The sequence below is a fragment of the Ochlerotatus camptorhynchus genome, unplaced genomic scaffold (genome assembly GCF_037179485.1).
Source record: "Ochlerotatus camptorhynchus isolate MF236.1 unplaced genomic scaffold, CSIRO-AGI_Acam_v1.1 ptg000022l, whole genome shotgun sequence".
Lineage (NCBI taxonomy): Eukaryota > Metazoa > Arthropoda > Insecta > Diptera > Culicidae > Ochlerotatus > Ochlerotatus camptorhynchus.
In genome coordinates this window covers 221,599-248,201 of record NW_027040514.1, presented here as the reverse complement: position 1 = coordinate 248,201, position 26,603 = coordinate 221,599, and the positions used below count along the sequence as shown (strand labels likewise).

At 39.1% G+C, this 26,603-nt stretch overlaps 1 protein-coding gene across 50 annotated transcripts in view; it reads left to right on the top strand.

Annotated features, from left to right (window-relative positions):
- Positions 1–26,603, top strand: part of para (paralytic) — a 382,611-nt gene that overhangs the window by 312,850 nt on the left and 43,158 nt on the right. For 11 of the 50 annotated variants that reach the window (XM_065226876.1, XM_065226868.1, XM_065226646.1 and 8 more), the window contains 6 exons: positions 1,586–1,773; positions 1,844–2,051; positions 14,399–14,580; positions 14,922–15,141; positions 15,214–15,479; positions 15,546–15,719. In XM_065226876.1, the coding sequence (XP_065082948.1) occupies positions 1,586–1,773; positions 1,844–2,051; positions 14,399–14,580; positions 14,922–15,141; positions 15,214–15,479; positions 15,546–15,719 (1,238 nt within the window). Of the gene's footprint in view, positions 1–1,585; positions 1,774–1,843; positions 2,091–14,368; positions 14,581–14,921; positions 15,480–15,545; positions 15,720–26,603 lie in introns of all 50 variants that reach the window. The other 39 variants (XM_065226789.1, XM_065226839.1, XM_065226850.1 and 36 more) reach the window with 9 other exon arrangements.

Below are 26,603 nucleotides of genomic sequence, written 5' to 3'. Positions count from 1 at the left end.
ACAAAAACAAACTTAAAATTACAATTATATGCAAATGCAAAATAAAACTTGAAAAATCATCGTCAATCCTTTTATTCTTGGGCAGGGCCTGACAATGTGAATCTGATTTTGATCAGTGAACGGGCACCATATGGTAGATTCTCTCACTATAAACCTGTCATTTCTAGCATATTTGAACTATTTAATAAATGGAATCCATAACATGGGTTACGCCCCCCAAAGCGGACCCTCCACATCCTATCTCTGTCTTATCTCAAATGTATCAATATATAAATTGGAAATGACGTTCAATCAGATAAACCCACACCCCACTCACTTGGCCAGGCTTCGTCCAGTGGGCAGTGCGCTCTACACTGCTAGTTCCCTTTCTTTCAAACTCACCCCAAATTTGATATTTTACCCCTTTGAGTGTTGATTAATCCCAATGAAACATTGTGACAAAGTACGGACTTGAGGTTACTGGAGTATTAAATAATCTAGGTCCTATTTAGGATTATATCTGAAAATTCCAAATCTGGCCAACGCTCACCTTGAGCTTCATTCACTCAAATTCGTAAAAACGTAGGTTACTCATGGAGCAGGAGTACATATGTCCTTGATTGCCAGGAACAAATTTCGAATACGAGGCTTCACTCAGTCTATCCGTATACTCCTAGACTGAGTAAAATTTTCGTCGATTATATTCGAGCAGACTTTTGAAGCAAAAGGAGGAAAATTTGTACCTTCAATTATTCAAATTTAAGTTAAAAACCTGCTCGGTTGTGTATCGAACGGATGCCACAAACAAAGTTTAAGTGCACCTCACACGACAGAAGTTTCGTCAATATTTTTATGTCAATATTTGCAACAATATTTTAGGGGGGTCATCTATACAGAGTCGCTCCACACCAACATTGTTGTATCTGATGGTATATTCCGAGTCAAATCATAACCACCTTGACAAAAGTTGGAGCGGAACAGGCCGCATCTGCTGTTGTATTTAAACAAAAGGGGAAAATGAGGAAAATATTGAAACCTGAATTTAAACTTTCTTGATTTTGCGTCAATGTTTGCATCAATATGATTGTCTATACTTTTGAGTATTAACAATATGTTTGCCCGTGTGGTGCTTTCTAGAGAAAATACATCGGGTTCATTGTTCGATGGATCGTTCAAGTCTTCGACTTCAAGTCGCAAAATCGACCATTGGAAAAGGCCCGCTTATCCAAAGTCACAGGATTCTACCATTATGGATCAATCACAATCCGAATAACCATGTCTCGCTTCACTGATAAAACAGGTACGATCGGATCGCTAAAGCTGCACAATTGGACACCGTAAATTTTACTTGAAAATCAAAACGCGCGTTGCTTCCTACGTCCTAACGAATCTTACCAAATATGCAAGCAAGCTTCTACCTTTTACCTACGTATCAAATATCGAGCCCATATCCTTACTAGAGTTATAACGCTTTTACTAGATTCATCTTCACTAGTTCTAAAATAGTACTTCTAACCACTTGAAGCTAAAAAAAAATATCAATACACATTCAAAAACCATCATCTGTGAACCATACTGATGTAATTTTGTGTTTCCCTGTATCCAGACAATGTGGATCGCTTCCCGGACAAGGACCTGCCACGGTGGAACTTCACCGACTTCATGCACTCGTTTATGATTGTGTTCCGGGTACTGTGTGGAGAGTGGATCGAATCCATGTGGGACTGTATGCTGGTGGGCGACGTGTCCTGTATTCCGTTCTTTTTGGCCACCGTAGTGATAGGAAATTTAGTAGTAAGTATCTGTAAATCGCCAAGCGTTCCCAACGGGAGTAACCAACTAACCGCATTGCTTCCCGTCCCAGGTACTTAACCTTTTCTTAGCTTTGCTTTTGTCAAATTTCGGTTCATCCTCACTGTCGGCACCGACGGCCGACAACGAAACGAACAAGATCGCGGAGGCGTTCAATCGGATATCGCGCTTCTCCAACTGGATCAAGCTGAACGTCGCCAACGTGCTCAAGTTCGTGAAAAGCAAGTTAACAAGCCAGATTGCGTCCGTGCAGCCCGCAGGTGAGCAGCACAATCATCTCAGTTGGATATGGAACGAAGGTTATTATCCACTTGCGTTTTCTAACACTAACTACCAACTACTACCGCTACTAAACGAACCTTGTACTAACCCACCCCCTTCCACTGTTGTTGAGAACCCAGAACCGACATCATTGTGTTTCCCATTCCCATAGAGAACATTTGTGTATTTGTACCTGGCCATCCAACCAAATCCCCGATCATTCTAGCCAACTAGCCTATCATGTAACATTTGTATACCCAACCTTCCCAATCCACCCTCCCACGTCGTTCCCTCTGTCAGTCAATGTTTGTACCTCGGTTTGCTGTACAGTTAAAACCTTTGTTTCTTTTATGTGTGTTGAGTATGTAGCTATGAATTGCTTATCCCATTGGCCCAAACAAATTATCACTGATCAGTTCCGTTCCGTTTAAATATACTATCAATTCAGTTTTCCAAAAAAACAAACAACTCTGTTGCAAACAAATCTTCTTTTGCCGAAACCTGCTTCTTTCGAACTCATCGAACGTCCAAATCGTGCCGTCCAGTCCCACACTTTTTTTCAGTTCTTAACCCGCAGACGATTATATCCTTCTTGTGTACCTATTAGTTATACCTTTCGTTTGAAACCGATAAAGTGCGAACCGAAAACAGCGAAAGCTAGTGCCAACAGATGTAAACCAGTGGATTCTACCCTTCAAGCCCAGTTCAAATTAGATTTCTGTCTTCTCATTTTCCGTATTTTTTTTTTTTTTTTGGTTTGATTTGTTTTGGTTCTATTCGGTTTTTGGTCTGTTTTCTGTCACTATTTCTATCGTTCGTTGTTTAGTTAGAAATTGTTAGAAATGTCAAAAGAAAAAAAAAACTCCTACCCGTAGTGAGCGTGTTAATTGGTGTGGATTTGAAATTTTTATTTTTTTCCTTGTTTGTATTGGTGATAGATTTGTATTTTAAATTAGAAAAAAAGAGTATCCATCCTCCAATCTGTCTAAATAGTTTGGGTTCCCCATGATTTTTTTTTCCAAGCTCCTTTCAGAATTTTTGTTAACATGTGTTTTATTTAGTTTACAGTAGAATTAGCGACATTTTATTTAAGTATGAAGTACGGAAATTGGTTTGACGGATTTTATTACAACAGTGAGAAAATGATTTTGCACACATGAAACGCATTTTCAGAAAATCTGTACGGTTAGAAATGCAATGAACTGTCAAGTAAAGGGAACATCAGAGCTTCCTCAGTGATTCCCAAGAGTACTGATTAGGTCAGTAAATAGGTCAGAAGTTCTGAGACTGAAACTAGAAAGCAAACTTTTCCCCAAACTTCAGCTGTTTTTTTAATAACTTTTTGAACGATTTTATCGTCTAATTATCCCTAACATTCATGCAAATGCTGCACCATTGAGTTTTTTAAAAGCATTCCACAAATAGGAATATAGGATTATGCCTTGTTCAGTCTACAGAGTTATATGTAACATGTTATAGCGCTATCCTGATGGTGGTTTCTGTGTTGCAATTATTTGACAACCGTTATAACATGTTATAACTCTCCAGTCTGGACAGCGTTTTAGAGAATTCAGTTTGCACAGGTTGAAGTATGGCACCACTTCATTAAAACAAGAGCCTCTTGTTCTTGAAATTTCTTTTAAATGACATCGACAGAGGCGTAGAGATGGCTTAGTGCGCCTTTGACAATCTTTTGAAATGACATCCCCACCAAATTGAAAAAAATGTGGGGTTGTGTACGAGACATGAACGCATGGTTGACGTAGACTACGTTAAGCTGTTTAGTAAACCTCTCGGACAGGCTTGCCAAAAGCTCCATCAAGAGTCATCAATAAGCTGAGCTCCAGCATATTTTGATGTCGAAATATTTTGGTATACTTGATGCTCAAGCTGGGCTCTTGCCAAACCCGCATCTTTGTGAGGGATGTGGAGCTCGTTCTCGGGTGTACGTCGACTCTGCCTGCCGAGCAGAAATTTTTACTTCGTGATGCGCTCGCGCAAAGCAGTAAACTTGGAGCTTCGTAGAGAGCTTGGTTCTTGATGGCTTTTCCCTTTGCGCATGAATGAGTGATTTTGTATTGTATTCGAGAAAGAAGTGCACAACCAAGAAATGAAAAAAAAAAAACACATTATGGAACGTATGCATACATTCCGTAACGCCAAAGTGGCAATTGTATTCATAGGGTAACTGTCTATATTCTATTCTATATATTCGTGTTGAAAATAAACGTATTTGTTTTGGTTTGGTTTGACAGGTATGCGAACAAAATAAACATATTTTGAAATTATTTTAGTATTTGAGTGCAGGGTAAAGCAAAATAAAACGGATTGAAAAGAAATGAAATTAAAAAAGATTTTCGGGCAGGGCATCTAAATCCCTGCTTATTTTGCAACTGAAGGTTATGAATTGATCGATTCCGACTCCACCTGATTTAAACAACGCTTGAAATAGGCGGAACAACAAAATGTAAACAATGGCTTTATACATAAATTCTTCGAAAATCAAAGCACATCCAAACAATCTAACGCCATCATCTGATAGAGTAAACTTCCTTTATCAAATGGAAATTTTAGTTTACATGGTAGTGTTTTGATTCTCAAGAAGTTTGTGTTTAAAGCCATTGCTTACGTTTGGTTATTCTGCCTATTTCAATTGTTGGTCCAGAAAGATTTCCGAGCTACCGTGTGTGCAGCGAGGGTAACGAATTGAATGAATGAACATTAGACTGATGCAAAATTTGACTTTTTCGCTCCATCGTGCTTAATTGTTTTCAAATCGAGTCCTGATTAGCCTCCCAAAGTTACAACTCATTTAGTTAGAAACAGACTTCGCACAAGCCATTTGAAGTTTACATGTAAATTACTATGAGAAATCTCAACTTTTTGTTCCTTGCTTTCTAGTCTTTTTCCATATTGAGCTGCGAAACAGTTCGATAGAAATTCTTATAGAAAATTTTCTCAGCTACAACTTTGCTCCAGATCGTTTCTATGTAAAACGAGACAGGAAAAAGTTATTAATTATTTAAGAGATTGGTAAACATATGACAAGATCAAGCAGCTGCTCTGTAGGCAACACTGTATTTTGCAGTGTGACATAGTAGCCATGATTTTTGTGTCCTATTCAGCGCCCCAGAAACACCAATGTTGCCTGCTGAGCAGTTGATTGAGCATGAGCATAAGACATCAGCGCATTGAACCATTGATAACTTTCGATCCTTGCATTTAATCAAAAAGTGGTCTTCAGCAAAGTTGTAGCTTTCCTACAAGTACAGTTAAAATTTTTTGAAGCAGACCGATATGGTGAATTATTAGATAGATATGAACAAAAATCTTGGTTTTACCATAGTAATTCCAATACAAACTTCAAATGGTTTGTGCCATCTCAGTTTCTCACCAAATGGGTTCAAATTTTGCATCACTCTAATGAACATGTTAAAAGGCAACAGGAGAATACGAAGACTGAAACAAGGGATAATCCATAAACGGAGTAATTAGTGCTTTTACTAGTTTTTACGTACATTCTAAGTCAGAAATATAATTTCGTTTATCCACTCATAAAGCACTCAGTGGAAAAAACGATCAAAGATTTTTGTGACTGAGTTTGTGTAACCAAAAAAGTGGTCCCCGAGTTAAAAAAAACATCAATCTCTCAAAATGTTACGTTCTCTGGGAATGATCCTAAAGTCCATTATATCAAGAGCAAATTTTAATTACGTCGAATGTAACAAAGGTAAACAAAGTCTAGCTATCAGTGTCAATCGATTCTCCTGCTATTACACTATATACTGTCCAAATATAGGATCAAATCCCATTTTTAAATTTATTTACCAGTCAAATTGCTTTTTGACGTAATCACCTTCCGATCAAAATAGTTTTCGATGTTACTTAAGTCACCCAATTTCTATGGAGATGCCGTTTGACTTAAGTAACAGCGCTGAGAAACCCGTGAAAAGTGTACGTTCGTCGTTTCGCTTTCTCATTATTAAAGTGAATAAATCGAACTGTTTGTTTCTAAGATGATTTCTGTGGTCCTAAAATGATGAATGGGCTGCACGTAAGGAGGCGTAATTGATAATTCTCCCGAATATTCTGGTAAATACACTTTGACTTAAGTAACAATAGGGGCCACCAAACGACGTATAATAACTTTTGACTCAAAAACCAGTATTTCTTAGCATGAAAGCTAGCGATTTACCTTTGTATGATTAAAACCCGGCTGAATATGTTAAACATTGCTATCACTATGAGATTATATGTGTTTACTTGAAAATAGGAATAACTTTTCGGTCATCAAAACAAAATTTTATTTTTCTCGGATCGGTGCGAATGTTACTTACGACATAATGAAAATTTGCTCTTGATATGTATTGTTGTGTATCACAATATTGAATGGAAGAACCGTGCATAAATCAAAGGCCGTGCGTGCTCTCTCCAAATGCATAACGAAGCTCTACATTTACGGTATCACCGAGTCCATCCCGAAGTTCAAAATGTTGTTTGGTGAGCAGAGCCGATTTAAATCACGCCTCACTCAAGAACGAACCCCGCATCACTCATCGTGATGCGGGTTTGTGGAAGTCCAGCTTGAGCTCGAGCTCTTTTGCCCTCTTTGGATTTGACACCATTGCTCTTTATATGCGAGGGATGAACTAGCTCACGATGAATGAGCATCTATACGGCATAATCTGAGTTCGAGGAGTTTAGGCAAGCCTGCTCTCGGGTATTTTTATTGGCATAAAATACAGTAGAAGAAACCTATTATTTCGGACCTATGTATATATTTTAAATTTTATACTTAGTAAAACCATAGAGGTAACTCTAAGACAAAAAGGTCCCGAAATAACGTGCTCACGATTTAAAATTGGCTCACTACTTGACTAGCCTATTGGTCCCAAGCAAATCGATTAACGTACCCCATTCTAGTCGAAATTCTAGTGCTACACAATGTTTGTTTTGATTCGCTATGAAAGTTTGACAGATTAAATGAGGGGTTAGCGGATTTTCCTATGTTTCGAGGGGTGCATCGATTAGCTTGGGACCGAAGAGAGTACCAGAGATGAGCCAAAAAATTGAGCACGTTTCTTCGGGACCTTCTAGTCTCTGAGCTACCTCTATGGTATTATTGCACTAGTGAAAATATACACTGCGGTGGCCATCAAAAAAACTGATCATTGCATGAATTGAATGGACTAAACTTTTTGTAACATGCTAGCGCAATAAATAAATCTCACAGTTTCCACTTTAGTTGTTCATTTAGAAGATTCAACGCTATTTGCGCTTTATAATTATGGGCCGAATATTAGGGACGTCATTTTGAGAAGTGTTCTTAACTATGGCCTAAGAACTTTATTTGATAACTTTGTATTGGTATTCGTGAAAACATTCACGTTGACGACGACTCTGCAACTCTTTACTCTTATAGGAAAACCCCATAAGTAAATGTCAGTTTCGTGAAACACAGCGGATCGTTTCTATGTTCTTCTTTACATTTCTAAACAACCCAAATTTAAATATAATCTACTTATATCCGTCAAAAGTAGAGCTACCCAAAATTGAGTAAACTAAGTTGGGACTGACAAGATGACGAATGAACAACATCCACCTTGAATCCGAACGATGTCATCTTGTCAGTTCCAACTTTGTTTACTCAATTTGAGGTAGCCTTACTTTATACGGATATGAGTATACTAATAAAATTTCAAAGATTGTTTTAATGTGTCACACACATGAATTTTTGCAATGTGATCAACAAATGATATCTATGTGTCGGTCACATAATTAATATGTGTACATATAAAAACCATGTGTTACCACACATACTATTCATTTAACTCATAAATTTCATGTGTGCCTCTGGGTGGATTCTGTTTATGTGTGGTCACATGAAAATCATGTGGAATTTGACATGGAAATTCGTCAACAAAAATGTGTGGAATTTTATTAGTGTAGATCATATTCGGGTTGTTTTGTAATAGCGTACAATCAATCCTGCAGTTTTAAAAAAGTTCACGGCAAATGAATCTACTCATATTTGAGTACCGTTCACTCACATTCGCAAAAGCTTAGACTAAAGAGCCTAAATTTATAAAGAGGCGATATGCCAAAATTGGAACAATCGATTGTCTGTCAAAGTCATAGGAAAAGTCATTCCAATCGAGCAGAAGACCTGTCAAATGGATAAGATGTCGTCTCTTTATAAATTCAGGCTCTTTAGCTTAGACCACTCATAGAATGAGTAATTTTTTTTTTATCAAATATGAGTAAATTTCTCTTATATTTGAGCGACATTTATTCATATCTGAATAAAAATTTACGCACTCTGAGTGACCTGCACAGAAAAAAAAGTTGTTGAATATTACATCCAAACTGCTGCAACCAGGTCAATCCATCGGTTGTGTAATATAACGTTGTACAATGTACATCGATTTTGCGAACAAAATTACGTCCATTGATGTAATATTCACCCATATTCTCGTTTTCGTTCGAACCGTATTTTCCATACAAAAAAAAATTATTGTATGGGAAATACGGTTTGAACGAAAACAAGAATATGGGTGATTGTATCTGCTTTTTGCTATTACATCATTTTTTCATACACACTTAGAAATAACTAGTCTTACAAGTGACGGAATCCATCTTTGACATAAAAGATGAGACGTAAACAACCATGTCATGTAATATTAAGTGCTCCGAGACTGAAAAGTTCGTTGCTCAACGAAAAGTGCGTTTTATTGAGCTATATTTCACGTCTGTAATGACTCAAATTTATGTCAAAATTGACGCTCGTATATGTCACTCTCAGAGCACCTAAATTTACATGATTTTTTCTAAGTGTGTACATCAGCTTGAATTACATTGATCAATATTACATTTTTTTTGCTGTGTACACTCTATTTTGAGGCTATTCAGTGACTGTATGGAGTATTCAAAAATTGAGTAACTGGTTTTGCTCCGATGAGTGGAGTCTACCCAGATTTTGCGTAAATGATTCTGATATCAATTTTTACTAAGTTCAAAAGTTTGAAGCTGTGAATAGGCGATTTTCGCGCAGTGAGTCAAAAATCTGTTTTTAGTAGAGAATCAGTGAAAATGGAGCAGCTACGCAATAGCCTGGATGGCGAAAGCTAACGAAATCTAAATCAGCAGCTAATTGGTCATTCATTACACTCTAACAAGAATATGTGTGAACGAGGTTTGTTCAAATTTAATGGAAGCCATCCAGGCTGAAGAATTTTAAACATATATTTGTTATAAACCGATTGAAACTACGACATGTATGAGTAAATATAGAGTTATCATGTTCTTATTGTTTTTTTTTTTTCTTTTAATATTCTTCATGGGGCATTCATTCGTTTGTCATCATTTGGGTAACCGTTACCCAGTTTCTTCCATAGGCACGTTTACTCAAATTTGAGTAAAAGCATGTTAACCCATTTTTGAGAAACTTCCCTTTTGACTTGACTAAGTGAACTTCGACTCAAAAATGAGTAGCCTCAAAATAGCGTGTACACAATATTTTGAGTAAACGTGCCTATGGACGAGTGCACCGATGGATTTGAGTTCACTCACTCGAGAAAAAGTGACACAAGCTGCGGACAATGTTTACTAATCATGAACACTAAATGTTCATGAATAATGAATAATGAACATATAGTGTTCATGATTAGTACACATTGCCCGCAGCTTGTGTCACTTTTTCTCGAGTGAGTGAACTCAAATCCATCGGTGCACTCGTCCATGGAAGAAACTGGGTAGCGGTTACTCAGATGATGACATTTGTCAACTGAGTAAACTTACCCATTTCGATAGAAACGAATGAATGCCCCATGAATGCTTTATATATATTTAAATTATTTAGGCCAGGAAGAATATAAAAAAAAAACATTATGAAAATGATAATTCTGTATTTATTGACATCAACAAGCTATTCGTTAGAGTTGTATACCTCACCAACTAGCTGCTGATAGCTTTTGCCATCCAGGCTATTACCAACCGGTGGAAACTAAAGACTATTTACTAGGCTATTTGTCCCAAGTACATCTATAAGCATACCCCATTCTGGTCAACATTATAGTACACCGAAAATAGTTTTCATGTAGCTTTCATTGGAAACTCACATGATTTTCATCCATAATTAAAATTAATGGAATTCATCTGAATTTCACATAACATTTATTAAATCAAATTAATTTTATATGATTTTTCATATGAATTTCATCGGCATCGTAATATTCATGTGATTTTGAGGTGGGATTTTCAGCTATGTGATCACAGGAAAGCTATGTGAAATTCACATGGATTTATTCCATTAGATATGTGATAAATTTTTTGAGTGTACTTCACAATGTTTGTTTTGATTCGCTACAAGGTAACCGCAAAATACCCAATAATGACTACAAAGTAAGCATTTTCGAGAGAGACTGGGACTACCCATTAATCGAGTAAAAAAAATTCCCATTTATGAGTATTTGATACTCACAAATGAATACTTACTACTTATTTTTGTAGTTGTAATTACTCTTAAATAGGTAATATTTTACTCATTTAATGGGTAGTCCCAGTCTCTCTCGAAAATGCTTACTTTGTAGTCATTATTGCGTATTTTACGGTTGCCGTGTATGAAAGTTTGACAGATAAAATGAGGCGTTCGAGGATTTTCCTATGTTTCGAGGGGTGCATCGATTAGCTTGGGACCGAAGATAGTACAAGAGCTGAGCCAAAAAGTTGAGCACGTTTCTTCGGGACCTTCTGGTCTTCGAGTTACCTCAATGCTATTACCATAGAGGTAACTCTAAGACTAGTAGGTCCCAAAGAATCAAAACAAACATTGTGTAGTACTAGAATTTTGACTAGAATGGGGTACGTTAATCGATTTGCTTGGGACCAATAGGCTAGTTAAGTAGTGAGCCAATACAAAACCGTTAGTTTCCACCGGTTGCTATTACGTAGCTGCTTCTTTTTCACTGCTTCACTTCTAAAACTTATTTTAGACTCACTGCGGAAAAATTGCCTGTTCACAACTTCAAACTGCGTCATTTTGAACATAGAAAAAAATTGTATCACAACCATTTACCCACAATCTGGGCAGATTCCACTGATCGGAGCAAAACCAGTTTAGTCATTTTTTGACAACTCCATACAGCTGCAAAAATGAGTACGATCCACCCAGTCACTGAGTAGCCTCAAAATAGCGTGTAAGTTTTTGCGCATTTGAGTTAACGGGATTCAAATATGAGTCAGATTAATTTGCCGTGTAGGCCCTTTGAAAAATTATCAATCCGAAGAATAATTAATTCCTAAGTAACATTGATCGATTCTCTTCGTCGACATTATCTTTCGTTAACAACTAGGCTACAACACCGTTTCTTGCCGTGTTTGCCGTATTAGAAGCTGGATAATAACTTCTTTTATAGAACTATGTGTTTGAAATAGCTGAAACTGTCTAGACATGGCCGTGGGGATGCAAACACGCTAACTTGAAAGTACTCATTAATGAGTAAAAAAAGGCCCATTTTGTAGAAAAGTGGCTTAACTCATTAATGATTAAACAATTTTACCCATTAATGAGTATCTGTTACCCATTAATGATTAACAATTCCAGAGCAACATGTGAAAAGGGCATACAAGCTTTTTGTAAACAAACCTTTGTGGGCCCTTTTCTCACCAACCGAGGGTCACCCACGCAAACCAGCAATATCATCGGGAAGGGGAAAGTGTCCCCTACCCGGTGATGTTAAAGGTTTGCGTTGGTGTCATATGGGTGGCGAGAAAAGGGCATAAGAAGGATTGTTTACAAAAAGCTTGTATGCCCTTTTCACATGTTGTTCTGGAATTACTCATTAATGAGTAACAGATACTCATTAATGAGTAAAAAATTTACTCATTTAATGAGTTAAGCCACTTTTCTTCAAAATGGGTCTTTTTCAACCATTAATGGGTACTTTCAAGTTAGCGTGAAGAGAAAATCTACGAAGAGAATCTGTCTACGTTACTTACGAGCTAATGAATTGTTAGGCTTTCCGTAAAAAAAGAACAATACAGGGGAAACATGTCAGAAGGGTATAATTCGCAACGTAAAGAATGAGTTTGAACGTCGATTTCCCTTGAATGACCTCACACCAACGGAATCTGATTACACTAGCTCATGGAACAAACATTTTTCTGTCAGATGATTTTGTTAGTTTGAGTTCGTATGTAGTCATTCGTAAGAAACCGACGATCCAAGTCATTGTTTACGTTTCGAGTTAGACCCTTCTGACATCTTTCCCCTGAATAGAGGTACAATGAAATATATCAAGAGCAAATTTTCATTATGTCGAAAGTAACATTCGTACCGATCCGAGAAAAATAAAGTTTTGGTTTGATGACCGAAAAGTTATTCCTATTTCCAATTGAACACATGTAATCTCATAGTGATAGCAATGTTTAACATATTAAGCAGGGTTTTAATCATAGAAAGCAGATCGCTAGCTTTCATGCTAAAAATACTGGTTTTTGGATCAACAGTTATTATACGTCGTTTGGTGGCCCCTAATGTTGCTTATGCCTCAGTGTATTTACCAGATAATTTATATATATTCATAAGAATATATAAACTTGCATGTTAACAGTGACATATCGACTGCAGCTCGTAATTCTCGAGAAATTTGCGTTTAAAGCGATTGTTTACGTTTGGTTGTTCCACCTATTTCAATTGTTGGTCTAGAATATTCTGCTCATTGCTGCCGTCGACCTTGGAAGTAGGGCGTCTCAAAATCAACCTCAATCGACAAAATCAATGCGACGAAGAGACTGCAAGCTGCCTTTTTTCTTTTGAAGTCGAACAGCATTGCAGTATTCTAGAACCTCAGTCGGCGTCAGCAAACAAATTTTCAATCGCTTGTCTCTCTTTCTCCCGTCACTTCATTGGTATTTCTTTCAAGCTTCACGAGCGCTTGACTTTGCTAGTTTCGTCTTTCATGAAACACATCAACAGAGGTTTCATTAGGCATATGACGGAAAATGAAAATATACAGTTGTGCTCGATAAAATAGCAGCGCATGTCGATTTTCATACAGGGGGTCTGGGGTTGACCAAGGCAGTTGCTGTAAGAAAATAATATGCTGCAGAAAGTACTGGAGCATACTTTTGGGTTTTGCTGTACAGAATCTTACAGAAAAACAAGTGCTGAACTAGACCTAATGTCTATACACTTCTTGAAATGGATTACCGATAATTGGATCTTGAAAAAGTTTTTGATGAGGTTTAGTACTGTTTGCCGAAATCTCCGTTAACATTTACCGAACTGCGGATTGTTCACCAAGATCTCGGGAATTTTTGCTTAGATTTTCTGATACATGATAAATATTTTTGCTTGGTAATAAATCTGCTGTATCCAAGTCTTAGAAGCATTCTAAATCTGGAATCAAGAAAACTGAGAGAAACTAACCAATTCTTGTAAAAATCCATTTTACACAGAATTTGGAAAATTCTATGAGTCCCGGTGATGCCACTTTCAAATACAAACTATTTATATACCTACCGCAGATGTTCTCAACATATCAACAGAGGAATGCCAACGACCAACATCACTAGACACATGCCGTCAAAGCTCTTTCCGTACTGAGACCCATCGGAGCATCCAAAGCGAAACGTAATTGTGAATCCCTGAATCTTTGGATGTTTCGATTGCCTCCCAAACATGTTTTTAGTTTCTCAAATATCAAAATAATCGTAGACATTTCCGTGATCTTTGGACGACGTCCCTGATGTGGTTGATCAAACCGAGCTCCAGAGGTCACAGCGATGTGTGACAGCCTGCTCTAATCACCCTCCTTTTCAAGAAAGAACCGTAACAAAAGTTCCCTCAACGCTCCGAAACGTCCGTCCGTCCTGTTCGTTGTGTAGAGTTGTGTATAACATTAAACGTGTGTGTGTATTCAATTGTTAATTTCTTGAAAACAAAAATAATCACTTGAGAAATCGATGTTCCTTACGTTGTTGGTTTTTGTAAAAGTAAAATTCCTACGTTTGTGTGACCAAAACTTCCGTAACCGTAATTGATTGATGTTGTCGTGATGCTTCGTTTTTGGTAATGTTTATCTCTTCCAAACAAAAAAACACAAGCAAAGTTCAAACACAGAACGATGTGATGCACAATTCGAACAAGTTGATACTGAACTCGTTACCCTGTTCTTTTTTGGCTATCGTCTTTTTTCTTCCAAAACCGTACGTCCTCCTTCACGAACGAAAAAAAAAAATTGGCAAATTTGCAAACCTTTAAAAAAATCAAATTCAAAACCGTGATCTGCGGGGACCGCACGGAAAAACACGATAGGCAAAGGGGTATGTCCATGTATATCTGCAGAGCATGGTGAAAATGAGCTGGAATTAACTCCAGATGACATACTGGCCGACGGGCTGCTGAAAAAGGGCGTCAAGGAGCACAATCAGCTGGAGGTGGCCATCGGCGACGGGATGGAGTTCACGATACACGGCGACCTGAAGAACAAGGGCAAGAAGAACAAACAGCTGATGAACAATTCCAAGGTAATTGGGTTCCTATCGCTATCGCTTCACCGTAACCGATGCCGCATCTTTGACGCCTTTCCTTCATTGCCATCATCATCAATTTACATCCTCATCATAGTGGGAATTTCGGAGAAGTTAAAATTCCCACTGTACAACCAAATACTCCCTCCATTTCCCCACCAGTACTGCCTATGTGAACTCTCTATCGCTCGCCCACCTGATCATTCTATCTCGCTCTCACACTAATCGAATAACCTCTCTCTATGCTATAATATGTATCTTCACAGTATCCGATCGTTTTTAACCAGTGTTGTTAATTCTCGAAAAATTTGTCTATGTTGTTATATCTTGATAATTAGGTGATAGGCAATTCTATTAGTAATCATCAAGATAATAAATTAGAGCACGAACTGAATCATAGAGGCATGTCCTTGCAGGACGATGATACTGCCAGTATAAAGTCCTATGGCAGTCACAAGAATCGCCCCTACAAGGACGAAAGCCACAAAGGCAGCGCCGAAACGATGGAGGGCGAGGAAAAACGTGATGCCAGCAAGGAGGACCTAGGAATTGATGAAGGTACGTTAATCGAAGTAATCACCCATGGGAACTATTTTGGCAATGATCTCTTCCACCCGATTTCGATTACAGAGTTAGACGACGAGTGCGACGGCGAAGAAGGTCCACTGGACGGCGAACTGATAATACACGCCGACGAGGACGAAGTGATCGAGGACGCGCCGGCCGACTGCTGTCCGGACAATTGCTACAAAAAGTTTCCGGTTCTGGCCGGTGACGACGATGCGCCATTCTGGCAGGGCTGGGGCAATCTGCGGCTCAAGACGTTTCAACTCATCGAGAACAAATATTTTGAGACGGCCGTCATCACGATGATTCTGCTGAGTAGTTTAGCTCTGGTAAGTTGTTGCCATGGTAAGACCCCAATTAAAACCGGTGATAACGCCGATCTTGATCCATTGTAGGCCCTCGAAGATGTGCATCTTCCGCATCGACCAATCCTACAGGACGTTCTGTACTACATGGACAGGATATTCACGGTGATATTTTTTCTAGAGATGTTAATCAAGTGGTTAGCCCTAGGTTTTCGAGTGTACTTTACGAACGCCTGGTGTTGGCTGGATTTCATAATTGTCATGGTAAGTAGTCGCCATTCACCGAATCAACCCATCCCGGCTCTAAGCCAACAACGCGATAAGAGAAATTAGATTCCAAACTCTAAACCTCCCCAATAACCCCCCAAAACCCTTCGTCTTCAACAAAAACCACCGTTCCATTCGAAAGATCATTCAGATAAAACAAACTCTACCCCCTCCCCCACAGTCAGCCATTCATGAGACACGATTTTGAACCCCTACTATGCGATCAAATTCAAAGTAGTGGGGGAACATGACACACCACACTTTCTCTCTCTGAATCTCCTTCTCTATGTCTCTCTTCCCTGCTTTCCAACTTCATTGAATCGCTCCATTTGCCAGAAATCAGTTCACTTTCAAAAGCCGTAGACAAGTACCCCCCAAAAAAAGAAACGGAAGTTTACTAAATTTACCCAATGGAAAACGCCTAGAAGAATGTTATTGCTTTTGTTTTTGGAACCCAATGTTTTCTTCAAATTCTTATCATTAATTCCAACTATTATTTTCGTAAAATAAAAAAAAAATATCTTTGAGTATATAAGAAACAAATTTGCACATGCAGTATGACAAAATCTGCTGATCGAACCGTTATACTCGCATCACATCAATTAAGTAAAGTTCAAACGTTCAGAGATTTCCAGAATATTTACTTATCATTAGTTAAATTAGATAACATCCATCAGACTTGATCAACAGAACATGCAGGTCATGGTACAGTTTCTAGGTGCTTAATCTTTCTATCTACGCATTAGGTTCTATGAGAGAAGTCTAGAAGGCTTATTCCAAAGATCTTATTGGTCATCTTCAGAAGCCTTACAAGTTAACCAGAAAGAGCTTGCGCGAACTCTTGACATCCTATGGTTTGGGCCTGGGTCTGGCAAAGCCGCACAGTGGAGTAACTAGGTAACACAAATTGGCCAAAATTATTTACTGTTGTTATTTTGCGATTAGATTCTTGACCAAATTCCAAATTGACGCCAAAGGGCGGATCGGAAAAACTCGATCTTCTCCGATTTGTATGAATTTTTGCGTAATTGTTTGATTTGGACAATGATTCACATTTTTGCTAAAATACGGCCATTTTTGGTCTTGTGAAGTTTTGGAAATTACGCCTTTGAAATTTTTCAAAAAATTGTAGCGCGGAAACGTCATTTCTGATCGAAAGAAAATTAATTTCTTTCCGGAACCTTGAAAAATTTCTAAGAATTTCAATGATGTTATAAAAACATCAGATTAGATCCGAGAACTTAAAGAACCTCCAGAACTATGTTCCTGTTGTTGTTTCTTAATTAAGGAGACTTTCAGCCGTTACGAGTTCGAGAAAGCGGAGATCGATGCGTTTCAACATCCAGCGTTTGACAGTAGATGGTGCTGCTGCAGAGTACCACCAGAAACTGAATGAGCGGATAGCGGAAATCAACGTGAACGAGAATCTCAACAATCTGTGGGAAGCTGTCCACGGAGCGGTGAGCACAACAGCACGAGAGGTGATAGGTACAGCTCAGAGGCGCCCCCGGAACGGGTGGTTTGATGAGGAGTGCCAGCGAGTGAAAGAGGAAAAGAACGTCGCCAGAAGCCGAATGTTGGTGTCTGGTACCCGTCAGAACAGAGAGCGGTACAGGGTAGCAAGGTCAGCCGAGAAACGAACCCATCGCAGGAAAAAAAGGCAGTACGAGGAACGCGTTATTGCTGAGGCGCAAGAAAGTATGGAGCAGAATGATATGCGAAGGTTTTACGCAACTGTCAATGGCGTGAGGAGTAAGACAGCGCCGTCTCCCGCCATGTGCTATGACCGTGAAGGTAATCTGCTGACAGATAAAACGATGGTGGCTGCCAGGTGGAAGGAGTACTTCAAGACGTTGCTGAACGGAGAGAACGAGAGAGCATCTACAAACAGAACACACATCGACGACGATGGTCAAGCTGTGGAACCACCAACGCTAGAAGAGGTGAAAAAGGCGATACGAGAGCTGAAAAACAGTAAGGCTGTGGGGAAGGACGAGCTCCCGGCCGAACTTCTCAAACACGGAAGTGAGCAGCTGCACCAGCTGCATACTGCTCAAGATATGGGAGGAGGAAGAATTGCCCGCTAGTTGGTTGGATGGTCTCGTTTGTTGGTCTACAAAAAGGGACACAGACTGGAGTGCGCCAATTACAGAGGAATCACGCTTCTGAATTCGGCGTACAAAATATTATCACGTGTTCTGTTCAACAGATTGAGACCGCTTGAGGAATTCTTCGTCGGCGAATACTAGGCTGGTTTTCGTGAGGGTCGATCAACGACGGATCAAATGTTTACCCTTCGTCAAACCCTTGAGAAGTTCCGGGAATACAACTTGCAGACTCATCATCTGTTCATAGATTTCAAGGCAGTGTACGATTCAGTAAAGAGAAACGAGCTATGGCAGATAATGCAAGAAAACGGTTTTCCGACGTAACTAATTAGGCTGATTCGTGCAACGCTGGATGGTTCGAAATCATGTGTACGGGTTGCAGACGAGATTTCGGCCTCGTTCGTGACCTTAGATGGGTTGAAGCAGGGAGATGCTCTTTCGAACTTGCTATTCAACATTGCCCTCGAAGGAGGTGAAGGTACCATCATCACAAAGTCGCACATGCTCCTTGGTTTTGCGGACGACATCGACATCATCGGAATCGACCGTAGAGCAGTGGAAGAGGTGTTCGCGCCTTTTAAGAGGGAGACAGCGTAGTGAAGTGGTGCTAGATGGCGAAAAATTTGAAGTTGTGGACGAATTTGTTCATCTTGGTACTTTAGTGGCGTGCGATAATGATGTTACCCGCGAGGTGAAAAGGCGTATTGCAGCCGCGAACAGGGCTTTCTACGGGTTGCGTAGCCAGCTGAAGTTCTGCAGCTTGCGTACGAAAACGAAATTCGCGCTATACAAGACGTTGATTCTGCCGGTAGCCCTTTATGGCCACGAATCGTGGGCATTGAAAGAGGCCTATCGGAGAGCTTTCGGTGTCTTCGAGCGTAAAGTGCTGCGAACAATACTCGGCGGTAAACTGGAAAATGGCATCTGGAGGCGTCGCATGAATCACGAGTTGTACCAAGTATATAACGGCATGGATATTGTGAAGCTTATAAAACACGGCAGGCTACAGTGGGCTGGGCATGTGGCACGAATGCCGGAAGAGCGTCAAGCGAAGTCAATATTCAGCAGGGAACCCGGAAGAGGACGTCGGCTTCGGGGTAGGCCACGCACGCGTTGGCTTTGTGCAGTTGAGGAGGACATTAGGTCCTTGAACGTCCAAGGCGACTGGAAGCGATTGGTTTAGGACCGAGACCAATGGAGACGATTACTTCGTTCGCGCGGATTTGAATTCAACGAGTCGTCGCCCATCAGGTATTCAGGTAGGTTCAGCTCAAGGTTGGTTCGTCTCTGGATCTCTTAGAGCTGGTTGCGATGGCTTTAGGAAAGTTTCATACATATTTCTGAAAAATTTCTAGAACTTCAGTGAAGGTCAAAGAGCCTCAGGAGAGTCAGAATAACTTCAGGTAATTTGCAGCAACTTGCCAAAACGTTAGTTGAGTTTAAAGTTCTTAAGGGAAGTTACGTCGGGGTGTCGACTACCTGTAAAAACCTCGAAAATTAGGGAATATCAGGGAATTCGTTTTTGAACCTGGACAATCAGGGAATCTCAGGGAATTTAATTGAAATTCAGGGAAATATTTCTTAATCACAGAACTATGACAAACTTTGCTAGTTTCAAACAACTTAATTACTTGGTGCAGTTGAGGATGGTTTAAAATTTTAAATAGAGTTGCTAATTTGTGATTGCACAATGCTTGATGTGGCATTTTTTTTTAAGTTGAACAAGAATTTCTAAAATAAAAGGGTATTTTAATGATTTTACGTCTAATATTAATTCAGCTCCTACTGGGTGTTGACACTGAGTTAAACTGAGATCCTGAGGGTTGATAAAAAAAAATCTATTTCCGTAGACACTAGACGTAGTTATTTGCTACAAAATATAACCTCCAAATGGGTATGTGCGTCTCTTAATAGATGTTACGCCTGATTGAGTCTGACGTAGATCCTTTGGGCGCATTGGAGCACTCTTTAACAAATTCAAGACTGGTAAAGAGTTAAGAGAAGAAGAGAAAGTTCTTGTTCCTTATTGTGTTCTTAACAGACTGACTAGCTCAGAGAATAAACTAAATGAGGATTTACGATAATTGCCTTGGAATAGCACTTTTATGATTGAATTCAAGAAACGTAGACTAATATTGGTTGTCTATGCAATATAAGTCTACGTTTCTTGAATCATTATTAGATCATTATTATAGAGTAGCGTTATTCAGTATTCTAGATCTTCATTGTAAATCTGGTTAGCTTGGAAAATTATCTTCTCAATGAAGTTTTAGTTATTGCAATTGCGATGAAATTAAGCTACTGAATATTGGAGGTGAAAGTGTTGTTTTTACGATTTACCTCCCTAGGTTTTCTTTTTTCTTTATTATAGAGATTTATAGCCGAAGGCTAGTTCATCTCTTGAATATGGCCGTGAATTAGCGTGTTGCTAAGCGTATTATCCGGAATAATTTTCTTGTAGAGCTGGGTCTCAAATTGTACTCAAGGAAGAAAATTATAAAGGGATTAAAGACAAGTGTTTCATATGCAAGATGTAGAAGAACTGTTTAAATTTTTGCCCCTTGAGTTGATTGTAAAGTTCACGATATTTCACGAAGCTCAACATGGGAAAATTCGCGAGTCATAGGGAGTTTTGATGAATATTTTCAACACTGCTTCTAAGGGTGAGCAAACCGCCATTTCAAGGACCTCTTCTCATATCATGAAATTAATCGGGCTAATTTGCTGCAAACTTTAAGCGATTAAGTAAGCCTTGTTTGTAAATCGATATCGAGATGGTTGCAGTTTCCTTCACACATAACTATTAATCATTAATTGAACTGATTCCCTGGCGCATACAATTTGTTAATTTAGAAAAATGCCTTCCCGTGTTTGGCAACACGCGATTTCTGTCTTTTTTTAATCCTATAAAATGTATCGAACGCTTCATTCAATTTGAGATTGTACTGGACCACTCTTCATGGGTTAGAGGTCCATGTGGAATTTCATGAAAAAATGTCCAGAAAGCACTACCCAACTAACAATTCTAGATAAAGCTGGAATTAGGGCGTAACATCTTTTGTAAACAATGACTTCTCACGATGATTTCTATGAACTCTATCGGATGAAGATAATGGTTTACATGGGCGAGCCTTGACTTTTTGGAAATCATCGAGAAAAGTCATTGTTTACAAAATCTGTTACGCCCTAATTCCAGCTCTATCTATAATTTTGGCTGCAGACTAGCTAATACAGCCAAAAATTTCCTTATGCAGCTATTTTGTGCCTGTATAGTCTGATCTGCAACTAGAATTGTTTTTTTTTTTTTTTGGTGGTACATATCTAAGGAAAGTAATTAGGCCTATGCTGGGCGGCGTGTGAGGTGAGATGACTCGCTGTCACTAGTGAAGTGACAATTGTCACCTCGGGTGAGGTGACTCTCCATTTGATTTGCATGAAGACTCATCTCACCCGAGGTGACAATTGTCACTTCACCATCACTTCACTGTCACTTCACCTCACACGCCGCGCAGAATAGGCCTAAATAGCCTAGCGTACCTGGATTTGTTTTAAATTACTGGAAAATCAGGGAATATCAGGGAATTTGGTTTTCCTCATTGAGTCGACACCCTGTACGTGCACTCCGGGTGGTTCTGAGCACTTAAGAGCAGTTCCATGAATACCAATTGCCGAAACTTCAGGGAAGTTCCAACCACTCAGAGAACTATCGGTCAGTGACATTAAATTTAGGAAAACAGCCAGAACATTCAATAAGTTCCAAAAACTAAAGATGGTCTAGGGAACATCAGGGAGGTTAAGAGAACTTAAAATCGGAAACAACTACACAGAAGTTCACGGAAGTGCAGAAAACATCGTGAAGCTAAGATCTTTAAGACAATTTCATCAATTTCAGGGCGAAGAGACGAACCAGCCAAAGACTGAAAGTCTCTATAATGTATCTATGTAATTTAAGTAAGGTAGCCACCATCGAAGATCTTGTCTTGCATGCAGCTCCACTTAATAGCTAAATCAATTTGAACTACCGAATCGAATTCACAATATCGCTGTATGAAGGGGCAAAAACGGAACTTCAGCGAAGCTTCGGCGTGGGTTCCATCATCTTCAGAAAAGCCGAAGAAACTTTCAGGTGGCTCTAGAAAGTCGAGCAAACCTCGGAGAAGTCCAGGCAGGAGGAAAATCGTTAAAACTTTAAAACAGTTCCAAGAACCCTTGGGGGAAGCTAGTGGGCCTATTCTGCGCGGCGTGTGAGGTGAAGTGACAGTGAAGTGATGGTGAAGTGATGATTGTCACCTCGAGTGAGGTGACTCTCCATTTGATTTGCACGGAGAGTCACCTCACCCGAGGTGACAATTGTCACTTCACAAGTGACAGCGTGTCACCTTACCTCACACGCCGCGCAGAATAGGCCAATAGGTCTAGAGTTCTTCACGGAAGCTCAGATAGGTTATGAGCAGTCTCAATTAATTCAGGGAAGTCCAGAATTTCCGGGATTATAAACTTTTGATAGTAGAAAGTCTAAAATTTTTAGGAAAGTTTAAACATGTTTAGGGCAGTTTCATTTCTTTAACTTAAGGAGGATTACAAAAACATTAGGCTAGCTTCAAGAATATCATAGAAGACCAAAGAACCTCAGGGCAGAAGTTCTGAGAAACTTAGGGAATTTCCAAAAACTTCAGTTATGTTTCAAAATATTTAGGGGAAGCTCAAAGAACTTTGAAGATGATTTATAGGCAGTTTCATTCAGTTCATTTTTCAGGGATGTTATGAGTACTTTGAGGAAGACAAAAAACAGAGCAGATCCATTAAGTAATTGCAGGAACTTTCAAGAAGCGCCGAGGAGTTATGGAATATCTCAGGAATATCCAAAAAAATCAAGAAAATTGCCAGGTCCTCAGGGATGCTCTATGAATATTAAGAAAATTGCTGGAAAGTATGAGAGCTTGAGAGAAATTTTTTAAAATTTAGGGAACTTCATAGTCCTCTCCAGATGTATTCGTATTGGTGCGATTTGTTTGGATTAGTGAGATGAAACTTTGTGTTAGCTGATTTTTTTTTTTGTATGCTGTTAGAACTATCAATTGAAATAAAAACAAACCCTATGCATGCACGGTAATAATCAAAAACCCATTTATGGGGAAAATTTCATTCATTTTCTATAAAAATGGCTCTGCTTATTAATGAGTAAATCATTTAAACAATTAATCAGTGTCTGCTAACAGTTACTTATTCATGGTTATAATAAACTAATCATTAATGAGAAGTGTCACTTTTATTGAAAATGGGTTAAATTCCACTCACACAGGGATATTTGATTCTTACCGTGTACCGTGCCAGTATAAGTTAGTGTGTGTAAAATTACAGTATGGCGTAATGTTCGTGAGATCCGGCTTAGAGAACTCTATAAAGGAACGAAAACTTCAGGACATCAAGAACTATAAAGCTGTGAAGAACTGACTTTCAGAACTTTCCTGACATTTGAAGCACTATTATGATTTTTGTAAAACTTTCCTGGAGTTTGCAGAGCTACATTGGAGATCATTCAATTTTGTTAGAGCTCACAGAATCAAAGAACTTCAGAGCGGTTTCTTTTGAATAATTGCAGGAGCTTTGTAGAAGCTCCGAGGAATTATAAAATATTCCAGGAATAACAGGAATGTTCCAAAAATTTCAGGAAAATTTTCAGATCCTCAGGGTAGTTTCATGAATATTAAGAAAATTGCTGGAACGAAAACTTTAGGACATCAAGGACTATAAAGCTGTGAAGAACTGACTTGCAGAACATTCCTGACATTTGAAGAACTTTTCTGATTTTTTGTAGAACTTTCCTGGAGTTTGCAGAGCTACATTGAAGTTCATATAATTTCGCTAGAGTTCACAGAACTCTCTTGAAGTTCGTAGAACTTGACATTAAAGTTCCCTGTAGCTCGCAGATTCTTCCTAAAGCACTCAATACTTTCCTTAAGACCTAAAATCTTCACTGAAGTTCTCAAAACTGCGCTGAAGAACGCAGAACGTCCCTAAAGCTCACTGCATTTCCCTTAAGTTCATTAAGCTTCTCTATAGTTCGCAGAACTTTCCTGAAAGCTTCCTTAGAAAAAAAATATGAGAACTGCAATTAAGCTCTGGCAACTTTGTAGTCACTCAAGGTGAGAACTACCTCAACACACTTGGCAAGAGTATTTGCTAGCCTGATATGTGAGTGATAGAAGTTCTTAGTAACTTTCCTGAAGTTTGCAGAGCTACATTGAAGTTCATATAATTTTGCTAGAGTTCACAGAACTCTCTTGAAGTTCGTAGAACTTACCAGGAAGACATTGAACTTTCCTGGATTTCACTGAAGTTGGTAGAGTTTTCCTGACGCTCGTAGAACCTTCCGGATGTTTGAGAAAAACGTCCCTGAAGCTCGCAAATTCTTCCTGAAGCACTCAATACTTTCCTTACGATCTAAAATCTTCACTGACGTTCTAAAAACTGCGCTGAAGAACGCAGAACTTCCCTGAAGCTTACTGCAGTTCCCTGAAGTTCGTTTAGCTTCTCTATAGTTCGCAGAACTTTCCTGAAAGCTTCATTAGAAAAATTATGAGAACTGCGATTAAGCTCTAGCAACTTTGTAGTCACTCAAGGTGAGAACTACCTCAACACACTTGGCAAGAGTATTTGCTAGCCTGATATGTGAGTGATAGGAGTTCTTAGTAACATTCCCGGAGTTTGTAGAGCAACATTGAAGTTAATATAATTTTACTAGAGTTCACAGAAGTCTCTTGAAGTTCGTAGAACTTACCAGTAGGACATTGATCTTTCCTGGATTTCATTGAAGTTTGTAGAGTTTTCCTGACGCTCGTAGAACTTTCCGGATGTTTGTGATAAATGTCCCTGAAGCTCGCAGATTCTTCCTGAAGCACTCAATACTTTCCTTAAGATCTAAGATGTTCACTGCCCAAGTAACATTGCAAGCTTTATAGAGGTTTTATAGCATTCTACAAGTCCAAATCATGGTCTACAGAACCCTCATAAAACCAAAATTGTTACTTGGGTGAAGTTCTCAAAACTGCGCTGAAGAACGCAGAACGTCCCTAAAGCTCACTGCAGTTCCCTGAAGTTCGTTAAACTTCTCTATAGTTCGCAGAACTTTCCTGAAAGCTTCCTTAGAAAAAAAAATGAGAACTGCGATGAACTCTGGCAACTCAAGGAGAGAGCTACCTCAACACATTTAGCAAGAGTATTTGCTAGCCTGATATGTGAGTGATAGGAGTTCTTAGTAACTTTCCTGAAGTTTGCAGAGCTACATTGAAGTTCATATAATTTTGCTAGATTTCACAGAACTCTCTTGAAGTTCGTAGAACTTACCAGTAGGACATTGATCTTTCCTGGATTTCATTGAAGTTTGTAGAGTTTTCCTGACGCTTGTAGAACATTCCGTATGTTTGTGAAAATGTCCCTGAAGCTCGCAGATTCTTCCTGAAGCACTCAATACTTTCCTTAAGATCTAAGATGTTCACTGCCCAAGTAACATTGCAAGCTTTATAGAGGTTTTATAGCATTCTACAAGTACAAATCATGGTCTACAGAACCCTCATAAAACCAAAATTGTTACTTGGGTGAAGTTCTCAAAACTGCGCTGAAGAACGCAGAACGTCCCTAAAGCTCACTGCAGTTCCCTGAAGTTCGTTAAACTTCTCTATAGTTCGCAGAACTTTCCTGAAAGCTTCCTTAGAAAAAAATATGAGAACTGCGATGAACTCTGGCAACTCAAGGAGAGAGCTACCTCAACACACTTGGCAAGAGTATTTGCTAGCCTGATATGTGAGTGATAGGAGTTCTTAGTAACATTCCCGGAGTTTGCAGAGCTACCTTGAAGTTCATATAATTTTACTAGTGTTCACAGAACTCTCTTGAAGTTCGTGGAACTTACCAGGAGGACGTTGAACTTTCCTGGATTTCATTGAAGTTCGTAGAGTTTTCCTGACGCTTGTAGAACATTCCGTATGTTTGTGAAAATGTGCCTGAAGCTCGCAGATGCTTCCTGAAGCACTCAATACTTTCCTTAAGATCTAAAATCTTCACTACCCAAGTAACATTGCAAGTTTTATAGAGGTTTTATAGCATTGTACAAGTCCAAATCATGGTCTACAGAACCCTCATAAAACCAAAATTGTTATTTGGGTGAAGTTCTCAAAACTGCGCTGAAGAACGCAGAACGTCCCTAAAGCTCACTGCAGTTCCCTGAAGTTCGTTAAACTTCTCTATAGTTCGCAGAACTTTCCTGAAAGCTTTCTTAGACAAAAATATGAGAACTGCGATGAACTCTGGCAACTCAAGGAGAGAGCTACCTCCACACATTTGGCAAGAGTATTTGCTAGCCTGATATGTGAGTGATAGGAGTTCTTAGTAACTTTCCTGAAGTTTGCAGAGCTACATTGAAGTTCATATAATTTTGCTAGAGTTCACAGAACTCTCTTGTAGTTCGTAGAACTTACCAGGAGGACATTGAACTTTCCAGGATTTCATTGAAGTTCGTAGAGTTTTCCTGACCCTCGTAGAACCTTCCGGATGTTTGTGCAAAATTTCCCTGAAGCTTGCAGATTCTTCCTGAAGCACTCAATACTTTCCTAAGATCTAAAATCTTCACTGCAGTTCTCAAAACTGCGCTGAAGTACGCAGAACTTACCTAAAGCTCACTGAAGTTCCCTGAAGTTCGTTAAGCTTCTCTATAGTTCGCAGAACTTTCCTGAAAGCTTCCTTAGAAAAATTATGAGAACTGCGATGAAGCTTT